Genomic DNA, 17,543 nt, shown 5'->3' with positions numbered 1-17,543 from the left:
TTCCTTTATCTGACTGCTACATCTAAAGTTCTTCTTACTACTATTTGATTCTCTCTACCTATTTTTCTCTCTTATACATAGACTTCTTTTTAATAATACTCAATGTATGATTTTTTCATGTAAAAATGTTATCTAAATTTATCTTCACAATACTCAGGTATGAAAAGGCAGATACTTTTATTCCTATTTCACAGATGAGGAAACAGACAAGAATGTGAGTAATGTTTCAATGTAGTTAATAAGTGGTAGAACAAAGCATAGAATCTAGGCTCCCTGATTGCACCTCAAAGTTCCTGCCATTAGACCCACTGTACCACTCCATAATATAGGCAAAATTGATGGCTAACAATATAACAAGGGTCACCCTCTCTAAAATATTGCCTCTTCCCTTCCCAAAAAACTATGTCTCTGCATGACTGTAAGCATGGTAGTTACCAACTGCCAAGTGACCTTGGTTTTAAAACTGGGCAGATGAGTTAATCTCACTGGCTTTCTATTCTTATTTAGCTTGTTGCTGTAAGAGGTTTAGAGTAGCTTTCTGAGGGCATATGTTAGCCTTCAGTTTTAGTGAGGAGTAAGGGACTAAATCCAGTGAAAACTTACGTGAAAACAACCTGAGGAAAAGCTGTAGACTGTGAGTCAAGATGGGGAATGGCAAATCTATAGCTGGTGATCAGAGAGCAGTTCCTACACAAGGGACCCATGTGTGGTACAGAACATTTATGATGGAATATCCATCCGGCCTGCAAACACTACATGAATTTAAGACGCTTTTGGGTCTGCAAGGTCTGAATCAGAAGGCCAATAAACATGTTGATCAAGTTTATAATACCTTTGACACGAACAAGGTAAGGTCTTTTACTTTTCATTTCATTGGAAAATGCTACGGTTCTGCGCTCTTTCCTTTTTTTCCCTGTAAAATAGCCTTAAGTAAAATGTGTGCATCCCACTGAATAGAGAGGTCTTCAGACAACTCACAGCTTGTAGGTAAGTGAGTCATTAAACACTTTTAGTACTGACGGCATGAAAATAATTGGGAACTAGCCTCTCCCACCCTAGGAAGTGTTCTGCATGTAGGGGGTTATTTTAAAACCAAATTAAATCTCGGCATGGAACTCTAATGCTATCGTTTAAATAAATCTAATAAGTACAGATTGATTTACAAAGACTGTTTTCGAAGTATTTAATGCATTGGTGACATTTTATAGAAAAGTGAATTACAGGACTCTGCTTTTAAAAGTGATTGCATCTAGATTGGCAGATATAATCAATACAAATTAGCCAACATGTTGTCTGTACTCAAATCAAAAGTTAGAATGCTTCATATTACTTTTTTCCCCATAGTTGACCAATTTAGTTTGGGGAAAATGGAAACCTAACAGTTTTAAATTCAGACAAATTTTTGTTTCTAAAAATTGTTACTCAACTATTGTCTTGAATTTACTCATTTCTGAGGAGCCGTAGTGCATTTAATTTCATTTCTTGAAAAAATAGAGAAAAGAAAAGATATGGAATTGAAAAAAGAAATAGAGAGAGAGAGAGACAAAAAAGCAACAACCTGAAATATCAGGCTCAGGTTCTGCCTGCTTTTACTTGTTTATTTTGGTTATTTTACTGTGGATTTGTATATTTCAAAATGTGTAGATGTTGATTCGAATAAAAAGGAACAGAGAAAATGCTAATAGAAAAGAAATGACTTTAGAAGGCCATCCAATTGATAATAGAAGAGAACGAAGGGGAAGTAAATTGAATAAAAATTTTAAAAAACTGGTTGTTCGATAGGATGTTTAGAATTTAGCACAATCCTTTAAACCAAGAAGCAGGTGACTTAAAAGGAGATATCAGGCAGGAACTTGGGAAAATTAAACCTGTGCAAAATTAACAGCTATTTTAATCCTTGTAGCAATGTCAGGAACAGATTTCTTTAGGACATTATGGTATGGTCTTCTGTGCTTTGTTGCCAAACATAGTTAAGCACTGCCTGTTTAGCATGACAGTGCTTTCCTCCTCATAAATTTTACTTAGTGTCGATGCAAGCAAAAGGCAATCTTCAAGGAGCTGACAAATCAATGGGAAAATGTGGCGGATTCTGCTTTTGTTATTAATCCTGAAATGTGTTCCAGATACTATAAGCATGCTGCCATGTTGTCTTTATTTGCCTCTGCCTGTGTATGTGTCTCTCAGCTCTCAATCTCACTTCTCTCTTTCTTTCGCTCTGTCATTCTCTGCTTCACTCTTTGTATGGCTGCTATAAGCAGCCCAATATCAAGATGAAAGTCTGTTGCTCTAGACAGCAGCTTCTTAGGCTCGGAGTACTCCTGAGAAGTTAGAAAATGAGCTATCATCGAGTTTTACAGTTATTCTCCAAAGGTGTTGATGTCATATCCCATGCCAGCAGTTTGGTTGCCAGCCCAGTATTTGTGAACATTGTACATGTCAGGGGTTCACATGCAAGAACAGGAACATGCGGAAAGGAGTGCTAGGTGGAAGCAAGGATCTGCTGCCAGATGAAGCAAACTGGCAAGGAAGCAGGGGCAATGTCCAGACAGGTGTGTGTGTCCTCAGTGTGAGAGCCCTCTCAGTGTCCACCACAGGAATGGCGCGACCCATCCCGGGAGCTTAATTTAGATGGCTTGGAAGTTCTGCTGCTGTTCCTCAAAGACATTTTATGTTTGCTTAGGAAGGAAGTGAGCCGAAGCAGTAATGACAAATGCCACAAAAGGTGTGGGGAGTCTCAACATAAAATCAGGTGGTAAAATGACAAGAGTAAGGATTGTTCATTATCAAGTGATACTAAGAAACGATGTGCCATTATGCACAGAAAAAGTCATATATTTAATTAGATGAATTGATAAAACTAGCATCTGTCCAGAATCCCCAAAGATTTACTGTTTCTATTCAACTTCTCTGCAGTTTTCTTTTTTTCTTTGTGTTTTTATAAGTTCGACTTTATTTTTTAAATTTTATTTTTAAAATGAATTTTGTGTATGTCTAAGGTATACAACATGATGTTATGGGATACATATGGAGAGGAAAAAATGTTACTGTACTGAAGCAAATTAACATATCCATCATCTCACAGAGTTACCCATTTTTTTTTGGTCTTTGTGGCAAGAGCAGTAAAATCTACTCATTTAGCATGAGTTGCATATAAGTACAATTTTGTTACTGTAGTCCTCGTGGTGTGTAATGAATCTCCAGACTTGTTCCTCCTACATATCTGCTACTTTTATCCTCTGACCTACATCTCCCCATTTCCTCTTCTCCCACCCCACTCCTCGTAACCACTCTATTTGATTTTTTTTAGATTCCACATGTAAATGAGATCATGCAATATTTTTCTTTTTCTTTTATGTGCTATAGATGGAAATTATTTTAAAATGCATGTCATACTTTTCTACCTCCTCAAAGTGCTGGTAAAGCACTTTCTTGATATATCAGGGTCATTATTATGAACAGCAGTTGTTACATTCTGTGTAATACCGTGGGACACCTATTCCCATTGAAGTTTCCGGAGCTGTTTCCTAATGTTAAAAACCCTGAAATTTGTGCTTTTATCATTGTGTTTGCTTTTTCTTGTTGTTCTGTCTTTTCTCCTGCTGTCAAACTCACATTTCACAGCTTTCTTATTGTTATAATATTCATGAGCTTTTGATTTTTGATGTGCCGTTTCTAACCTGGCTTTGGATTGTATTCAAGCTAAGCAACCCTATTAGGATAGTGCTTAAAATAAAAGTAAATACATTCTGAGATTTAGAGCATAAAATTTATAATAATATTTTTTAGCTAATCACACAGCATGGTGGGTTTCTCCTTGGCATTCAATAACAATAACACTTTCTGAGTTAAGGATGTGGGGAAAAGAGAGACCTTACACACTGTTGGTGGGAATGTAAACTAGTACAGCTATTATGGAAAACAGTATGCAGGTTCCTCACAAAATTAAAAATAGAACTACCATAGGAACCAGAAATCTCACTTCTGGGTATATATCCAAAGGAAATGAAATCAATACGTTGAAAGGTTATCTGCACTCCCATGTTTGTTGCAGCACTATTCACAACCAGCAAAATATGGAATCAACCCAAGTATTACCCATCAGCAAATGGATGGATTAAGAAACTGTGCTGTGTATATGCAATGGAATACTATTCAGCCTTAAAAAACAAGGAAATCCTGTCATTTCCACAACATAGATGAACCTGGAGGACATTATGCTTGGTGAAATAAGCCAGACACAGAAAGACAAGTAAGGCGTAATCAACCTCACTGATACGTGGAGCCTAAGAAAGTCAAGCTCATAGAAGCAAAGAGTAGAATGGCTGTTGCCAAAGACTGGGGTTGATGGGGCAGAGGAGTAATAGGGAGATGTTTGTCAAAGGGTAGAAAATTTTAGTTATGCAGGATGAGTAAGTTCTGGGCATCTTGTACAGCATGGTAACTACAGTTAATAAAATATTTCATACTTGAAAATTGCTAAGAAAATCTTCGATGTTCTCACCACAAAAAAGATAGGTATGTGATAAGGTGATGGATATGGTAATTAGCTTCATTTAATCATTTCACATTGTATACACATATAAAAATAACATATTGTATACCATAAATATATATAATTTTTGTCAACTATTCCTTAATAAAGCTGGAAAACAAAACCCACTTTTTGAGTGGTTATGATGTGCCTGACACTGTTCTGGGTGCACTGAACCATCAACCATGGATGGATGAACACATTCAACCATCACAATGGTAATGGAACCTATTTTATAGTAATGGCCATGGCCTTGGCACCTCAGACCTTTGGGTCTTTAGAATTCATATTGTGCTTGCCCTGAGTCCATGCTGCCTGGGCTTAGACTACTGCCAATGATTGAGTGCAACAAAAATTCTAAGGCTGGGTTATTCCTAACAGACAGGAGAGTCCTCTGTCTACAGGCTTTGTCTCAGGGATTCCCTGGCAGCTTTGCTGGACCTTGGGTTGCAGGAATGCTTAGGACACTTCTACCAACCTTCCCTCCCTCTCTTCTTCACCTGGGTCAGATTAACATCATGGTCTGACAGCTAGCTCAGCTGTTACAGACTCCCTCCCTATTTCCTTCCGCACATGCATTTCTCCAAGTAAAATCCTTAAATTGAGTTGAATAGGTCTACTATCCTATTAATAAGACTCTTAGAAAAAGAGGCCAGAGAAAATAGAAGATTATGACAAAAGAAATCAGAAAAAATAGCCACTGCAGTGGCTCATGCCTGTAATCCCAGCACTTTGGGAGGTCGAGGCAGGCAAATCACTTGAGGTCAGGAGTTCGAGACCAGCCTGGCCAACATGATGAAACCCTATCTCTATTAAAAACACAAAAATTAGCTGGGTGTGGTGGGGTGCACCTGTAATCCCAGCTGCTTGGGTGGGTGAGGCAGGAGAATTGCTTGAACCTGGGAGGTGGAGGTTGCAGTGAGTTGAGATTGCACCCTTGTACTCCAGCCTGGGTGACAGAGTGAGACTCCGTCTCAGGAAAAAATTTTTTAAAAAAGGAAAAACCAGAAAAATTTCCCAGATCTATTAGACACAAGTTTCACAAGGCCCAGCACAATGTGCAGAAAAACATCGACATACAGCATGTTCTGAGAAATTTTATAAGAAGGGTAAAGAGAAAATCCTAAAGTCTTCAAGAAAGGAAAGAAAACAGAAATAGAAACCCAAATAGCATTGAGCTTCTTAACACCAACACTAGAAGCTAAAAGTGGAAAAAAAAAAAAACCTTCCAAAATTCTGAGAGGAAATTACCGAGCCAAATCAAACATGAAGAGAGAATAAAGACATGCAAAGACTAGAAAATTTATTTCACACTTACTTTTTTTTAAGGAAGCTCTGGAGTAGGTGCTCCATCAAAAATGAGGGTTTATTTGTCCTCATTGCTATAAAGAACTGAGAGTGGGTAATTTATAAAGAAAAGAGGTTTAATTGGCTTACAGTTCTGCAGGCTGCACAGGAGACATGGCTGGGGAGGCCTCAGGAAACTTACAATCATGATAGAAGCGTGAAGCACGTCTTTACATGGTGGCAGGAGAAAGAGGGTGGAGGGGAAAGTGCTACACACTTTTAAACAACCAGATCTCGTGAGAATTCACTCACTATTGTGAGAATAGCAAGGGGAAAACTGCCCCATGATCCAATCACCTCCCACCAGGTCCCTCCCCCAACATTGTAATTGAAGATTACAATTCAACATGAGATTTGGGTGGGGACACAGAGCCAAACCATATCAGAGGACATATATCAACAAACAAGGAAAGAGGAATCCAACGTAGGAAATCAGGTAAGGGCAGTCTCAGGATCATAGAACAGGAAAGTCCAGATCAACAGCTATATGCCGAAAACCCATTCAGCTGCTAATCCCAATTGAGAAGGAAAAAGGGGGACCCTGGGAGGAAGACCTTAAAAAATGACATTGATGAATCAGCTACTATGTTTGCGGATTTCATAAGCAATATTAAATTGTTAATAGATATTTAACAAATCTGGTGCTGCATTTGACTAAAAATAACAAGGCTAAGTACAAGAAAAACTACCAAAACTTAAAATGAAATACCTTAAACATGTTTATTATGAAAATTTTCCACATACAAAAGTAGAATAGCTCTCATAGACCCATCACTCAGCTTTAGCAGTTACAAAAATTTTGCCATTTTTGTTTCATTTGTCCTCCTACATGTTTTCTGTTTTTTTAAAAAGAACAAATATTCCAACATTATGTAATCTGTCCTAAAAATATTTATTATTCATCTATACCAAAAAGGACATTTTTAAAACATAAGTACTATGCCATTAGCATACCTAAAAATAACAGTAATTCTATCTTAAACTTTAAATTGACAAATAATAATGGTATATATTTATGGGGTATATGCTATAGTATGATATACAGTTGACCCTTGAACAACACAGGTTTGAACTGTAAGGGTCCACTTACAGATTTTCTCCCTTCTCTGTCACCCCTGAGACGGTAAAACCAACCCTTCCTCTTCCTCCTCCTCAGCCTACTCAAACGTGAGGATGAAAACCTTTATCATGTTCCACTTCTACTTAAAGAAGAGTAAATGTATTTTCTCTTCCTTATTATTTTCTTCATAACATTTTATTTTCTCTAGCTTTATTGTAAGAATACATTATACAGTACACATAACATAGAAACTAAGTGTTAATCAACTGTTTCTGTTAGAGGTAAGGCTTCCAAGCAATAGCAGGCTATTAGTAGTTAATACATTGTGAAATGATTAACTCAAGCTAATTAAAATATCCATCATCTCACATACTTATTTCTTTGTGGTGAGAACACTTAAAATCTACTCTTTCAGTGATTTTGAAATACACATTATTATTAACTAGTAATTGCTAATATCTACTACCCAGTCTATGGACAAATTTTCCTGATTGTTTCAAGCATACACTTTTTTTTTCTTTAGATTCTTGATTTGAGCTAGGATCCAAACAAGGTGCTCATGTTGCAATTGTGGTTATGACTCTCAAGTCTTCACTTTTTTTTTGCAATAATTCTCTAATCATCTCCTTCCCTTTTCATGCCAATGATTTGTTAGGGAAAGTGAGTCATTGGTTCTGTAGAAGATCCCGCATTCTAAATGTATCTGATTGTCCTCTTGTTGTGTCATCTAACTTGCTTTTGGTTCTTCATATTACCTATAAACTGGTATTTAGCTGTAGAAACTTAAACAGATTCAGGTTTGTTTGGCAAGAATACTTCATAGGCACGTAATTATTGGTTGTCTTACTTTAGTGAATTGTCTGCTAGGTTCAGGTGATGTCAGGTTGATTACAATGAGGCAATTACTAACTCCATGTAAAACAAGGAAGTCAATAATTTTAGTATGCCACAGCTATGCAGAGAACAAAATGTACTATAGGCTGGGCACGGTGGCTCACGCCTGTAATCCCAACACTCTTGAAAGGCCAAGAAGGCTTGAGTGCAGGAGTTCAAGACCAGCATGGCCAACATAGCACAACCTTGTCTCTAAAAAAATACAAAAAAATGTAGCTGGGCACAGTGGCTCACACCTATAGTCCCAGATACTCAGGAGGCTGAGGTGGGAGGATCGCTTGAGTCCAGAGGGGTTGAGACTGTGGTGAGCAGTGATTGCACCACTGCACTCTAGCCTGGGTGATAGAGACCCTGTTTCAAAAAACAAATTACCACAATCATTAAAATGAAACTCTGACTTTTAGATTAACTACAATTAAGGGAATCTGGTGGGAGAACAATAGTGTGCTGGTGAATGCTTCGTTAGCTCAGAGGGTTCAAGGGCAGGTGACTCTGGTGACATTTGCTGATTTCCATAGAGTAAATACTCACGTGGTGGCCAATTTTCAAGCTAATGACTGTTTAATACTTGGCTTATACAATTTAACAATCAGCTCACTCTGGCAGATGAAATACGCTCCAGCACATCATTGGGTTATATGAGGGTCATAAAATTAAATACTTCTCTTTTAGTATAACAGGAAGCTAATGTCTAAAATTAATAAATCAAGATATAAGAATAAGCATCTTAATTACAAACATTGAGTAAAGACTAGGAAAAACCCCACAAGTTCAGTGTGTTTAATTATAAGCCTTTTAGTCGTATTTCATTTTAAATATGTACATGTTCTATGTACATGCTTAAAAACAGGATTCTTTAAAAATTTAAAGATAGCACTGAAGACAGCAAATCTGAGTAGGTGAGGGCAGTGATGGAAACTGCTCCTCTCAAAATTAAGATCTGTCTCTGGGAAAGACTTGGCAACACAAGTTCCTTAGTTTCTACAACTGGGAATCGTCCATTCCATTGTGAAAATTCTACTGACTTGAAAGCCGATGTCCTAGACTGGTGCAAACGTGTCAAAACATAAAGTCTCCATGATGAGTCCAAAATGAAAGTATGTGGCTCTGTGGTCAGTGTTACACCTAAATCAGGTGAGATGATGGGACTTGAAGTTAGGTGGGCTCCAAAGACCAGCCACAGCAACCACCACTGCCAACGCAAAACCTGTTGACAGCCTGGTGAGCCTTTGAGGGCCAGGTGCGGGACAGCACAGATACAACAGAAACTGTAGATTTTTGTTGCTGGCCATTGGTTCCTTATAGGCAGTGAAAGTGGGGCAGGGGCTGCACTATTCTCACCTAAGCATCTATAGGCTTCACCTGGAGATTGATACCAAGCACCCAGTTCTCGGGAAAGCACTTGCTGTTCTGGGAATGCACCTGCACTCTGGCTCTGCTCCTAGGGAGTGCACAAAGTGGAACTTACTTCTGCTCTGCTGACATCCATGCAGAGGCTGAGGATGAAGGAGCACCTGGCCCTGCCACTCATCCTGCACTCTGCACTTTAGGCGTGCTGCCTTCTTTCTCACCCTCCGTTTACTCCTCTCCAAGTCTCCTTTCTCTTTTGAAGGGCAAGTGGTGCATCAATTCATCCTCATGGAACAACAGTACAGAAATATGAAGAATAAGAGGATTATTGACCCGCTGAAATCCCACATTTCCCCAGAACGGGCACCTATCATAGCATGATGGCAGACAGGAGACAGCAGACATATTTACCGAGTGATTACATAAAATGATAGGGAGATGTGCTGAACCCCTGTTAACCTTCATAAGGAAGGCACCAGGTTAAAGAGGCCAAACAAGCTGCCCAGAGCCAGCAAATGAGACATGGGGTTTCATGAGGGTCTTATATACGAGAGAGAGCCCGGTGGCAGGGGCTGGACAACATGACTTCATGGCCCAGTGGTGGCAGGCTGGTTAGGAAAACTGCAGTCGCTTCCCAAAAGCATGCGGTTGCTATAATGTTTTCAGTTCAGATCCTCCCCTTAATGACCTCCACCTGGCAACCTTCATTTAACCTAAAACTCCTGGCCGCAATCACCTGTGACCCATGTTCCACAGGACGGGACAGGGGCTTAGATGTTCCTCATAGACAAGAAACAAATCTCCGGATTGGCCACTCCCGATTCTCTAGCTTAGAATACATTCAGGTGCATCTGCCAGACAGGGGTATCCTCAGGTTTCTCTGAAATTATTCCTACCAGGTGTGTTTACCCTGCAGGAAACAACTGAAGTAGCCTCAGTTTTACATATGCACTTCTTTCCTTTCCATTCCTCTCTTTCCCTCCTTTTTTCCCCCCATATGTATTCCAAAGGAGGCCACCATATCTTCCAAACTGTAAGTTAGTGCTTAATTGGAGTAATTATCTCAAGAAGTTGTTTAAAATATATTTATTTTCTTTACATGTTTATTTTTTATTTGGATTTCTTGTTTTGTCCACAGAATTTATATGCTTATTTTAAATTTGGTTTATCATTATTTAATTAAAAATTTTTTTCCATAAGTTATTGGGGTACAGGTGGAGTGACCTGGATGAGATTGGAGACTATTATTCTGAGGGAAGTAATCAGGAATGGAAAACTAAACATCGTATGTTCTCAGTAATATGTGGGAGCTAAGCTATGAGGACGCAAAGACATAAGAATCATACAATGGACTTTGGGGACACGTGGGGAAAAGTGAGAGGGGGGCGAGGGATGAAAGACTTAAATGCGTTTCTTATTTGTGTATCTGCTAAGAATTTCAGCTTCTGTACTCAGGCATTCAAGAAATGTTACTTTAGTTTTCTACTAAATTTATATTTTGAGTCCTCCTTTACGAAGGAGGGCTCTCCCGCCACTCTCCAGGATTGCATGTAAACCCCAAATGTGCATCCAAACCTCAAGGTGTTGGGGGAGAATCTGTCTACACCAGTATTTGTGGAGATAGTCCCCCTCTGTATCTCCTGATTCATGCAGAGGGCTGTTGTTTCTTCACAGCTATGCCTCCTAAGTCAGATTCTCTCTTAGCTACTTTATACTCCAAGGCCTCTTAGTCTGGGTCAGGCTTCTCTGGCCAAATACACCTACAGCCTTTTCTCCCCCACTACACTAGGTGCAGGGGAACTTGGTGTATCTCTACCCAGGAGGTGAATCACAGGTGCTTCTGCTCTTACAACTGCCAAACGTTGTGTTTCTATTATCTGTCATCCAACCATTCTTGGCTCTCACATATCAGTGCCTCCCTCCCCCTCAATATCTGGCAACTCTCTCTTCCTTCCTTTATTCCACACCCTCCCAGCCTATGGAATCTTTATGTAGTTTGGGAGTAGACTAGAGAAACTAGAAAAACTGTGTCTAATTATACATCCTTCTAAATCTTTTGTTTATGGCATAAACTTTATGCTCTGAATCCTGAATGGCTTCAACCATTGAAACTTGAGAGCTAAGAATGAACTCTTGATTCCTGCTTAATTTTCTGCTACAGTGACCTATCTCTTAGGCAATGAATGTCTTTATGAATGTGGGGAGAGCTGGATGACAGGAGGGATTACCAGGAGCAAACTCACATAGTTAACATTCTGTGTTGTTATCTCACTGCACTTGCAAATATTTACTAAGCACTTGGAGGCATGGAGGAGGGAAGGATGCCACAAAGATGGATAAGAATTGGTCTCTGTCCTAAATTGACTTTACAATCTAGTGGGGAAGACAGGCACATCCTCAAAAAATAAAAAGAAGTAAATAAAGAATCAAAGCTTGAGAGGGGGAAAAACATTGTACTAACTCTGTGGTTTCAAGGTTCCAAATGGACCCATGGTGTTGAGGGCTGCTTTTAAACCTGGTAATGTGGTCAAGGGTCCCCTAGGGAAATTCTTCAATCCCATCCCAGCAGGGCAGATAAGACTAGAAAAATTACATTCCAATATTAGGGTTGTGTGGGGCTAGGGGTGTGTAAATAGGTAGAAAACATGATTTTCTGTTCCCTCAAAGAATTTATAACCTAGTTGAGGAAATAAGTTATATCGAGATTATATAACCAAAGAATAAAACAAGATAGTATAAGCAGGACTGACTGTGTGATCCAAGGCTCATTTACTGGGATCAGAAGATGTAGCAGAGGTTGAGCGATGGACTTAGTTAGGAAAGGCTTTCTGGAGAAGTTGAGGCATTTGGGGATCTTGAAAGAAGTGAAAAACTGTGATTATTACTAATAAAGGCTAACACTCAACACTTCTGTGCCAGTCACTCTTTTATGCATTTTATGTTTATTATCTCATAGAATCCTTACAACAATATTATAGAGTAGATACCGTTTTTCTCATCTGCGTTTACACATGAGGAACCTGAGGCACAGAGAAGTTAAGTAACTTGCCAGAAACTACACCTCAGGATTAGAATGCTGACTGCACCCTTGAATTGGTGTGTTACTCCATTAACAAAGGAGTTGAGAATTGCAGTGAAGAAAACAGCTCTAATTAGAATAGGAGGGAAGAGGGAGACGGCATGTGGGGGCCTAGTTGAGGCAGAGGGTTACGGCTACAGCGTAACTGGCCACAGACTCGAGGTGTCTCATCTAGAACTTTTGCTCCATGTGGGTAACCAGACAGTAGTCAGGACTACACTTACATCTCAGCTCAGAAATGAGGCACTCAGAGCACTGAGATGCCTGGAGAGTCTCAGAGCAGAAGGTCAGTCTTTGATGATACCTCTAGCTTCTGGTCCATATTCTGGTTGCTGTAATAGGTGTGAAGGTAAATAAATGGCCCTCAGGACCACACCTAGACATCTGGGTTTTATCCAAATAGAGTGTCATTATTGACACTTAAACTAGGCCCAAACTCCTCTGAGAATACTCACTTGTCAGAGGCAGGAAGGCAGGGATGAGCCCATTTCCAAAGGGCAAAATTGGACTAATAGAAGTCTGATTTTTGGTGGCAGGGGAATGAAATGGAGGAGGAAAACAGGGGTCTAAAAGACTTGTCAAAAGTCTTTGCCTCTTTGGGGACTCCAAAGATCTTACAGAGGGAGGTAAAATGGTTTCTCTACATGTATGGGTTTGGAACTCAAACCACCAATGGAGTGCCAATTTAAGCCAGAAGAACAGTTATCAGCACTAGGTCCATGTAAACTCCAGAATAAAACAAAACACCCAGAAAATCCTTAGGTTGTTATTTTCAGTTAGCAGCTTCGGACAAAGCTTGGGCATCAGGAGTGAGGGGATGATGAGTGAATTCTTAGAAACAGGGCAGAGGTCTATCCTGGACGGGAAGAGGAATGAGAAGCAGCGGGGCTGTGGGATTTGAATAATGATTATTACAGTGGATGTGGTGAAGGTTTACCTACAAATCTATTCATAAGCCACATCTTAGCTTTAATGTAGCAGAAGTCCTTGCTGTGTTTTTTGTTTTGTTTTTTGTTTTGTTTTTTCATTGAGCCCCTTAGGGAATGTCTTTATGATATAAATCACAGCCCAACAACAGGACGGTGGAGGCAGCACCTTGGGAAGAATCAGAATGTCTGGCCTCCTGTCCCCGCTCTGACCCTTACATGGGGTATGTAATCTTGGACAAGACCATTAACCTCTCTGTGTCTCAAATCGTTCATTTCCAAAACTGGGACAAGACCTATGCTGCCTGCATTATCATTGAGCTCATGTGAAATAATGCAGTTGAAAGAACTTTGAAAAAATGTGCAATCTAGTCCACAAATGAACAGAATGTTTATCTGTAAAATGCATATAACTCTGACCTGAGCCCCCACAGGTTTGGTAACAGGGCAGATTTAACAGTACTTCTTATCAAGCTTGTATTGTATTTCCAAACGAAAGGTGTTTCTACAGTTGCAGGAGTTGCTTTCCTGCCATTTCTTGTTTTTAATTTTTCTTAATATTTTGGACATTTATTCGTGCTGTTCTGGGCAACATTTGCCCCTTGCAGTGGCTGCCAATCATGGAATGAAATTCATTAAATAAGAATCATCTTAGTATTTTGACTGTCATCTTACTCTAACCCAGGACTCATGCTTGGGAGCCCCAGGTCTACTTGAAATTCAGAAGTGACCTTTGGTTATCCCTGGCTTCTTTGTGTAGGAGCCCTTAAAAATTGGAGCAGGCAACATGCCTTTTAACTTGTGTCATAATCACTGCTGTTCATTAACCCGTGGCTACCCTGCCACCCTATAACACTGTACTGGGTTTTCTGGTCTACAAAGTGACCACAATTAACTGTTGATATTCATAAGATACGTTTACTGGAAACAAATGATCTTATATTACATTGTAAATCATTAAGTTGCAATCTCTTAAGGGTTAAGAGCAAGAGTTCAGAGCTACTGGCATGGAAGCTCTCAGGAAGCATTTGTTGTGATAATAAAATACGTCATATTTGCTCGGCACTTCGTAATTTGCAAAGAATTTTCATATATACTATCAAACACAACATTTTGGTTAAGCTTCTCACTTTACCCGCTGACATACATTTAAATGTAAGCTGTTGTAATTCATGTATTTTAACAAAATCTATTGAAATCGTGGTTCTTAATTCTGGCTATATATGAGAAGCACCTAGAGACATTATTAAAAATACCAGTGGCTGTGTTTCTCAGAACAACTAAATCAAAACAATGTTTTGTTTTTTAAGCTGCCCGATGATTGCAATGTGTAGCCACACATGAGGATCACTGCTATCCAAGAAAGATTGCAGTCTAAGTGGCAGAAAACTAAGGGGCTGTCTATATGTGTGCCATGGGTACATAAAGAAAGGGGATTCTAAGTCCAAAACTACTAATTCAGAAGCATTTCTTCCGACTTTTAGTTACAGTCCTGGTTGAAGAAAAAAATCAGCCTTGGCCGGACGCAGTGGCTCACACCTGTAATCCCAGCACTTTGGGAGGCTGAGGCTGGTGGATCACCTGAGGTCAGGAGTTTGAGATCAACCTGGCCAACATGGTGAAACCCTGTCTCTACTAAAAATACAAAAATGAGCCAGGCATGGTGGTGGGCGTCTGTAATCCCAGTGACTCAGGTGGCTGAGGCAGGAGAATCACTTGAACCCGGGAGGCAGAGGTTGCAGTGAGATCGTCACTGCACTCCCACCTGGGCAACAGAGCAAGACTCTGTCTCAAAACAAACAAAACAAACACATAAAAAACAACGAGCCAAGACTGTGCCATCACACTCTAGCCTGGGTGACAAGAGCAAAACTTAAAAAAAAAAAAAAAAAAAAAAAATTCTAATTTTACTGGTCTGGGGTGCATCTTAGGCACTAGAAATTTTTTTAACGTACCCCCCAGGTGATTATAATGTGTAGACAGGGTTAAGAACTAATGTTCTAGAAAGGTATATATCTAATTACAATGAAGATAAATAGGGATGATTGTGGTTGCTACTCTGGAAGGCTGGAAGATTCCAAAGTAGACTTATGCTTTTATTAAATGTAAAGTGTATGATACATCCTTCACCACAAAAGGCTTCATAACCTTGAAATAAATGAAAGGAGTGGAAGCTGGGGGCGGGAGGAGATGGAAGAGTGTGTGTATTTATGCGCCCACACACAGATGAAAAAAGAGAGAGGCAATAACAGTGCTTATTCTACTTACTTGCTAAAAATCAGAAGGATTAAAGCAACTAAATCAAACCAAAATTTCATACACTTCCCAAACTGAAGAAGATTCAAAAGACAAAAATTAATTTTGTATGTCAAGTATGTAGAACTAATAGATCGAGAGAATATAAATGCCACTGAACTGTACACTTTAAAATTGTTAATTGAGCCAGGCGCAGTGGCTCACACCTGTAATCCCAGCACTTTGGGAGGCCAAGGCAGGTGGATCACCTGAGTTCTGGAGTTCAAGACCAGCCTGACCAACGTGGAGAAACACCCTCTCTACTAAAAATACAAAACTAGCTAGGCATGGTGGTGCATGCCTGTAATCCCAGCTACTCTGGAAGGCTGAGGTAGGAGAATCACTTGAACCCAGGAGACGGAGGGTGCAGTGAGCCAAGATCATGCCATTGAACTCCAGCCTGGGCAACAAGAGTGAAACTCCATCTCGAAAAAATAAATAAATAAAAAATAAAAATAAAAATACAAAAATTAGCTGGCTGTGGTGGTACATGCCTGTAATTCCAACTACTCAGGAGGCTGAGACAGGAGAATTGCTTGAACCCAGGAGGTGAAGGTTGCAGTAAGCTGAGATCATGCCCCTGCACTCCAGCCTGGGTGACAGAGCAAGACTCTATCTCAAAAATAAATAAATAAATAAAAATAAATAAAATATTTAATTGTATATTATATGATTTTCACTGCAAAAAAAGATTATCAACGATTGAAAGCAAATGCTATCACTGGAACAAAAAAAGGGCCGGGTGCAGTGGCTCACGGCTATAATCCCAGCACTTTGGGAGGACAAGGCGGGTGGCTCACAAGGTCAGGGGTTTGAGACCAGCCCAGCCAACATGGTGAAACCCTGTCTCTACTAAAGATACAAAAAATTAGCCAGGCATGGTGGCGTGTGCCTGTAATCTCACCTACTTGGGAGGCTGAGGCAGGAGAATCACTTGAACCCAGGAGGTGGAGATTCCAGTGAGCCAAGATCATACTATTGCACTCTAGCCTGGGTGACAGAGAGATACTCTGTCTCCAAAAAAAAAGAAAAAAGAAAAAAGGAAGTGACATGGTAAACATTTCAAAGCCCCGGCCGGGCATGGTGGCTCATGTCTGTAATCTCAACACTTTCGGAGCCCGAGGCAGGCAGATCACGAAGTCAGGAGTTCAAGACCAGCCTGACCAACATGGTGAAACCCTGTCTCTACTAAAAATACAAAAATCAGCCGGGCGTGGTGGCGTGCGCCTATAATCTCAGCTACTACTGAGGCAGGAGAATCGCTTGAAGCCAGGAGGCGGAGATTGCAGTGAGCTGAGATCGAGTCACTGCACTCCAGCCTGGGCAACAGAGCAAGACTCTGTCTCAAAACAAAACATTTCAAAGCCCCTTTCTATTCTTAAAAAATTCACCAATGATCCTCTTTCTCTAAGATAACTAAGTCCTCTACTTATGGAGAAGGCAGAGGAGTGATTTAACAGTTTATAAAGATTTAATTTTGCCACCTTAATACAATTCAGTGGCCACAAATTACATTTCTCACTTAGCCAGGAGAGGGAGCTGTAATCAACATACCTCCCTGGAAGCTCTTTTGTTCACCAATTTACCTCATAGGTCCATCCTTACAATAGAAATAACCAAAATATGATACTTCTATGTATTATTATTATTATTTTGGTGGCAAAAGAATAGTTTGTGGGGAAAAAGGGAAAGGAAGCTTACCTCTCTCTTTTTTTTGGATTTGATATCATCGGCACTGTTTGAGAAATTGGATTTCCTCTTGTTACTTTCTGACTTCTCCCTGGGTTTATTATTTTCACCCTCCTTCATCTTCTTATACTTTTTCATAAATTCGGAAATTAGCTCAGGGCAATCCAAGTTTTTCTCAGGTTCCCAAGTATTGTGCTCCCTGGGTAAGAAAAATGGGAAAATTTTTTTAAAAAAAGGGGGGGAAGAGTAAAGAATGAGGAAAAATATCCAATGCCTTATTTCAAAGAGGACATTCAGACAAAAAGCACAGAGAAACCCTACCCTTTAAAGAAGATAACAAATTTGATCCTAGATTTCTACCCAGGAAAAATT

General features: G+C 39.8%; 1 protein-coding gene across 2 annotated transcripts in view; it reads left to right on the top strand.

Annotated features, from left to right (window-relative positions):
• Positions 1-511: 511 nt before the first annotated feature.
• Positions 512-17,543, top strand: part of GUCA1C (guanylate cyclase activator 1C) — a 50,845-nt gene continuing 33,813 nt past the window's right edge. For both annotated transcript variants that reach the window (XM_011995484.1, XM_011995493.1), the window contains exon 1: positions 512-848. In XM_011995484.1, the coding sequence (XP_011850874.1) occupies positions 645-848 (204 nt within the window). In that variant the 5' untranslated portion in view covers positions 512-644. The remainder of the gene's footprint in view (positions 849-17,543) is intronic.

Source organism: Mandrillus leucophaeus, unplaced genomic scaffold (genome assembly GCF_000951045.1).
Source record: "Mandrillus leucophaeus isolate KB7577 unplaced genomic scaffold, Mleu.le_1.0 Scaffold113, whole genome shotgun sequence".
Lineage (NCBI taxonomy): Eukaryota > Metazoa > Chordata > Mammalia > Primates > Cercopithecidae > Mandrillus > Mandrillus leucophaeus.
This window is presented reverse-complemented; position numbering and strand designations above follow the sequence as displayed.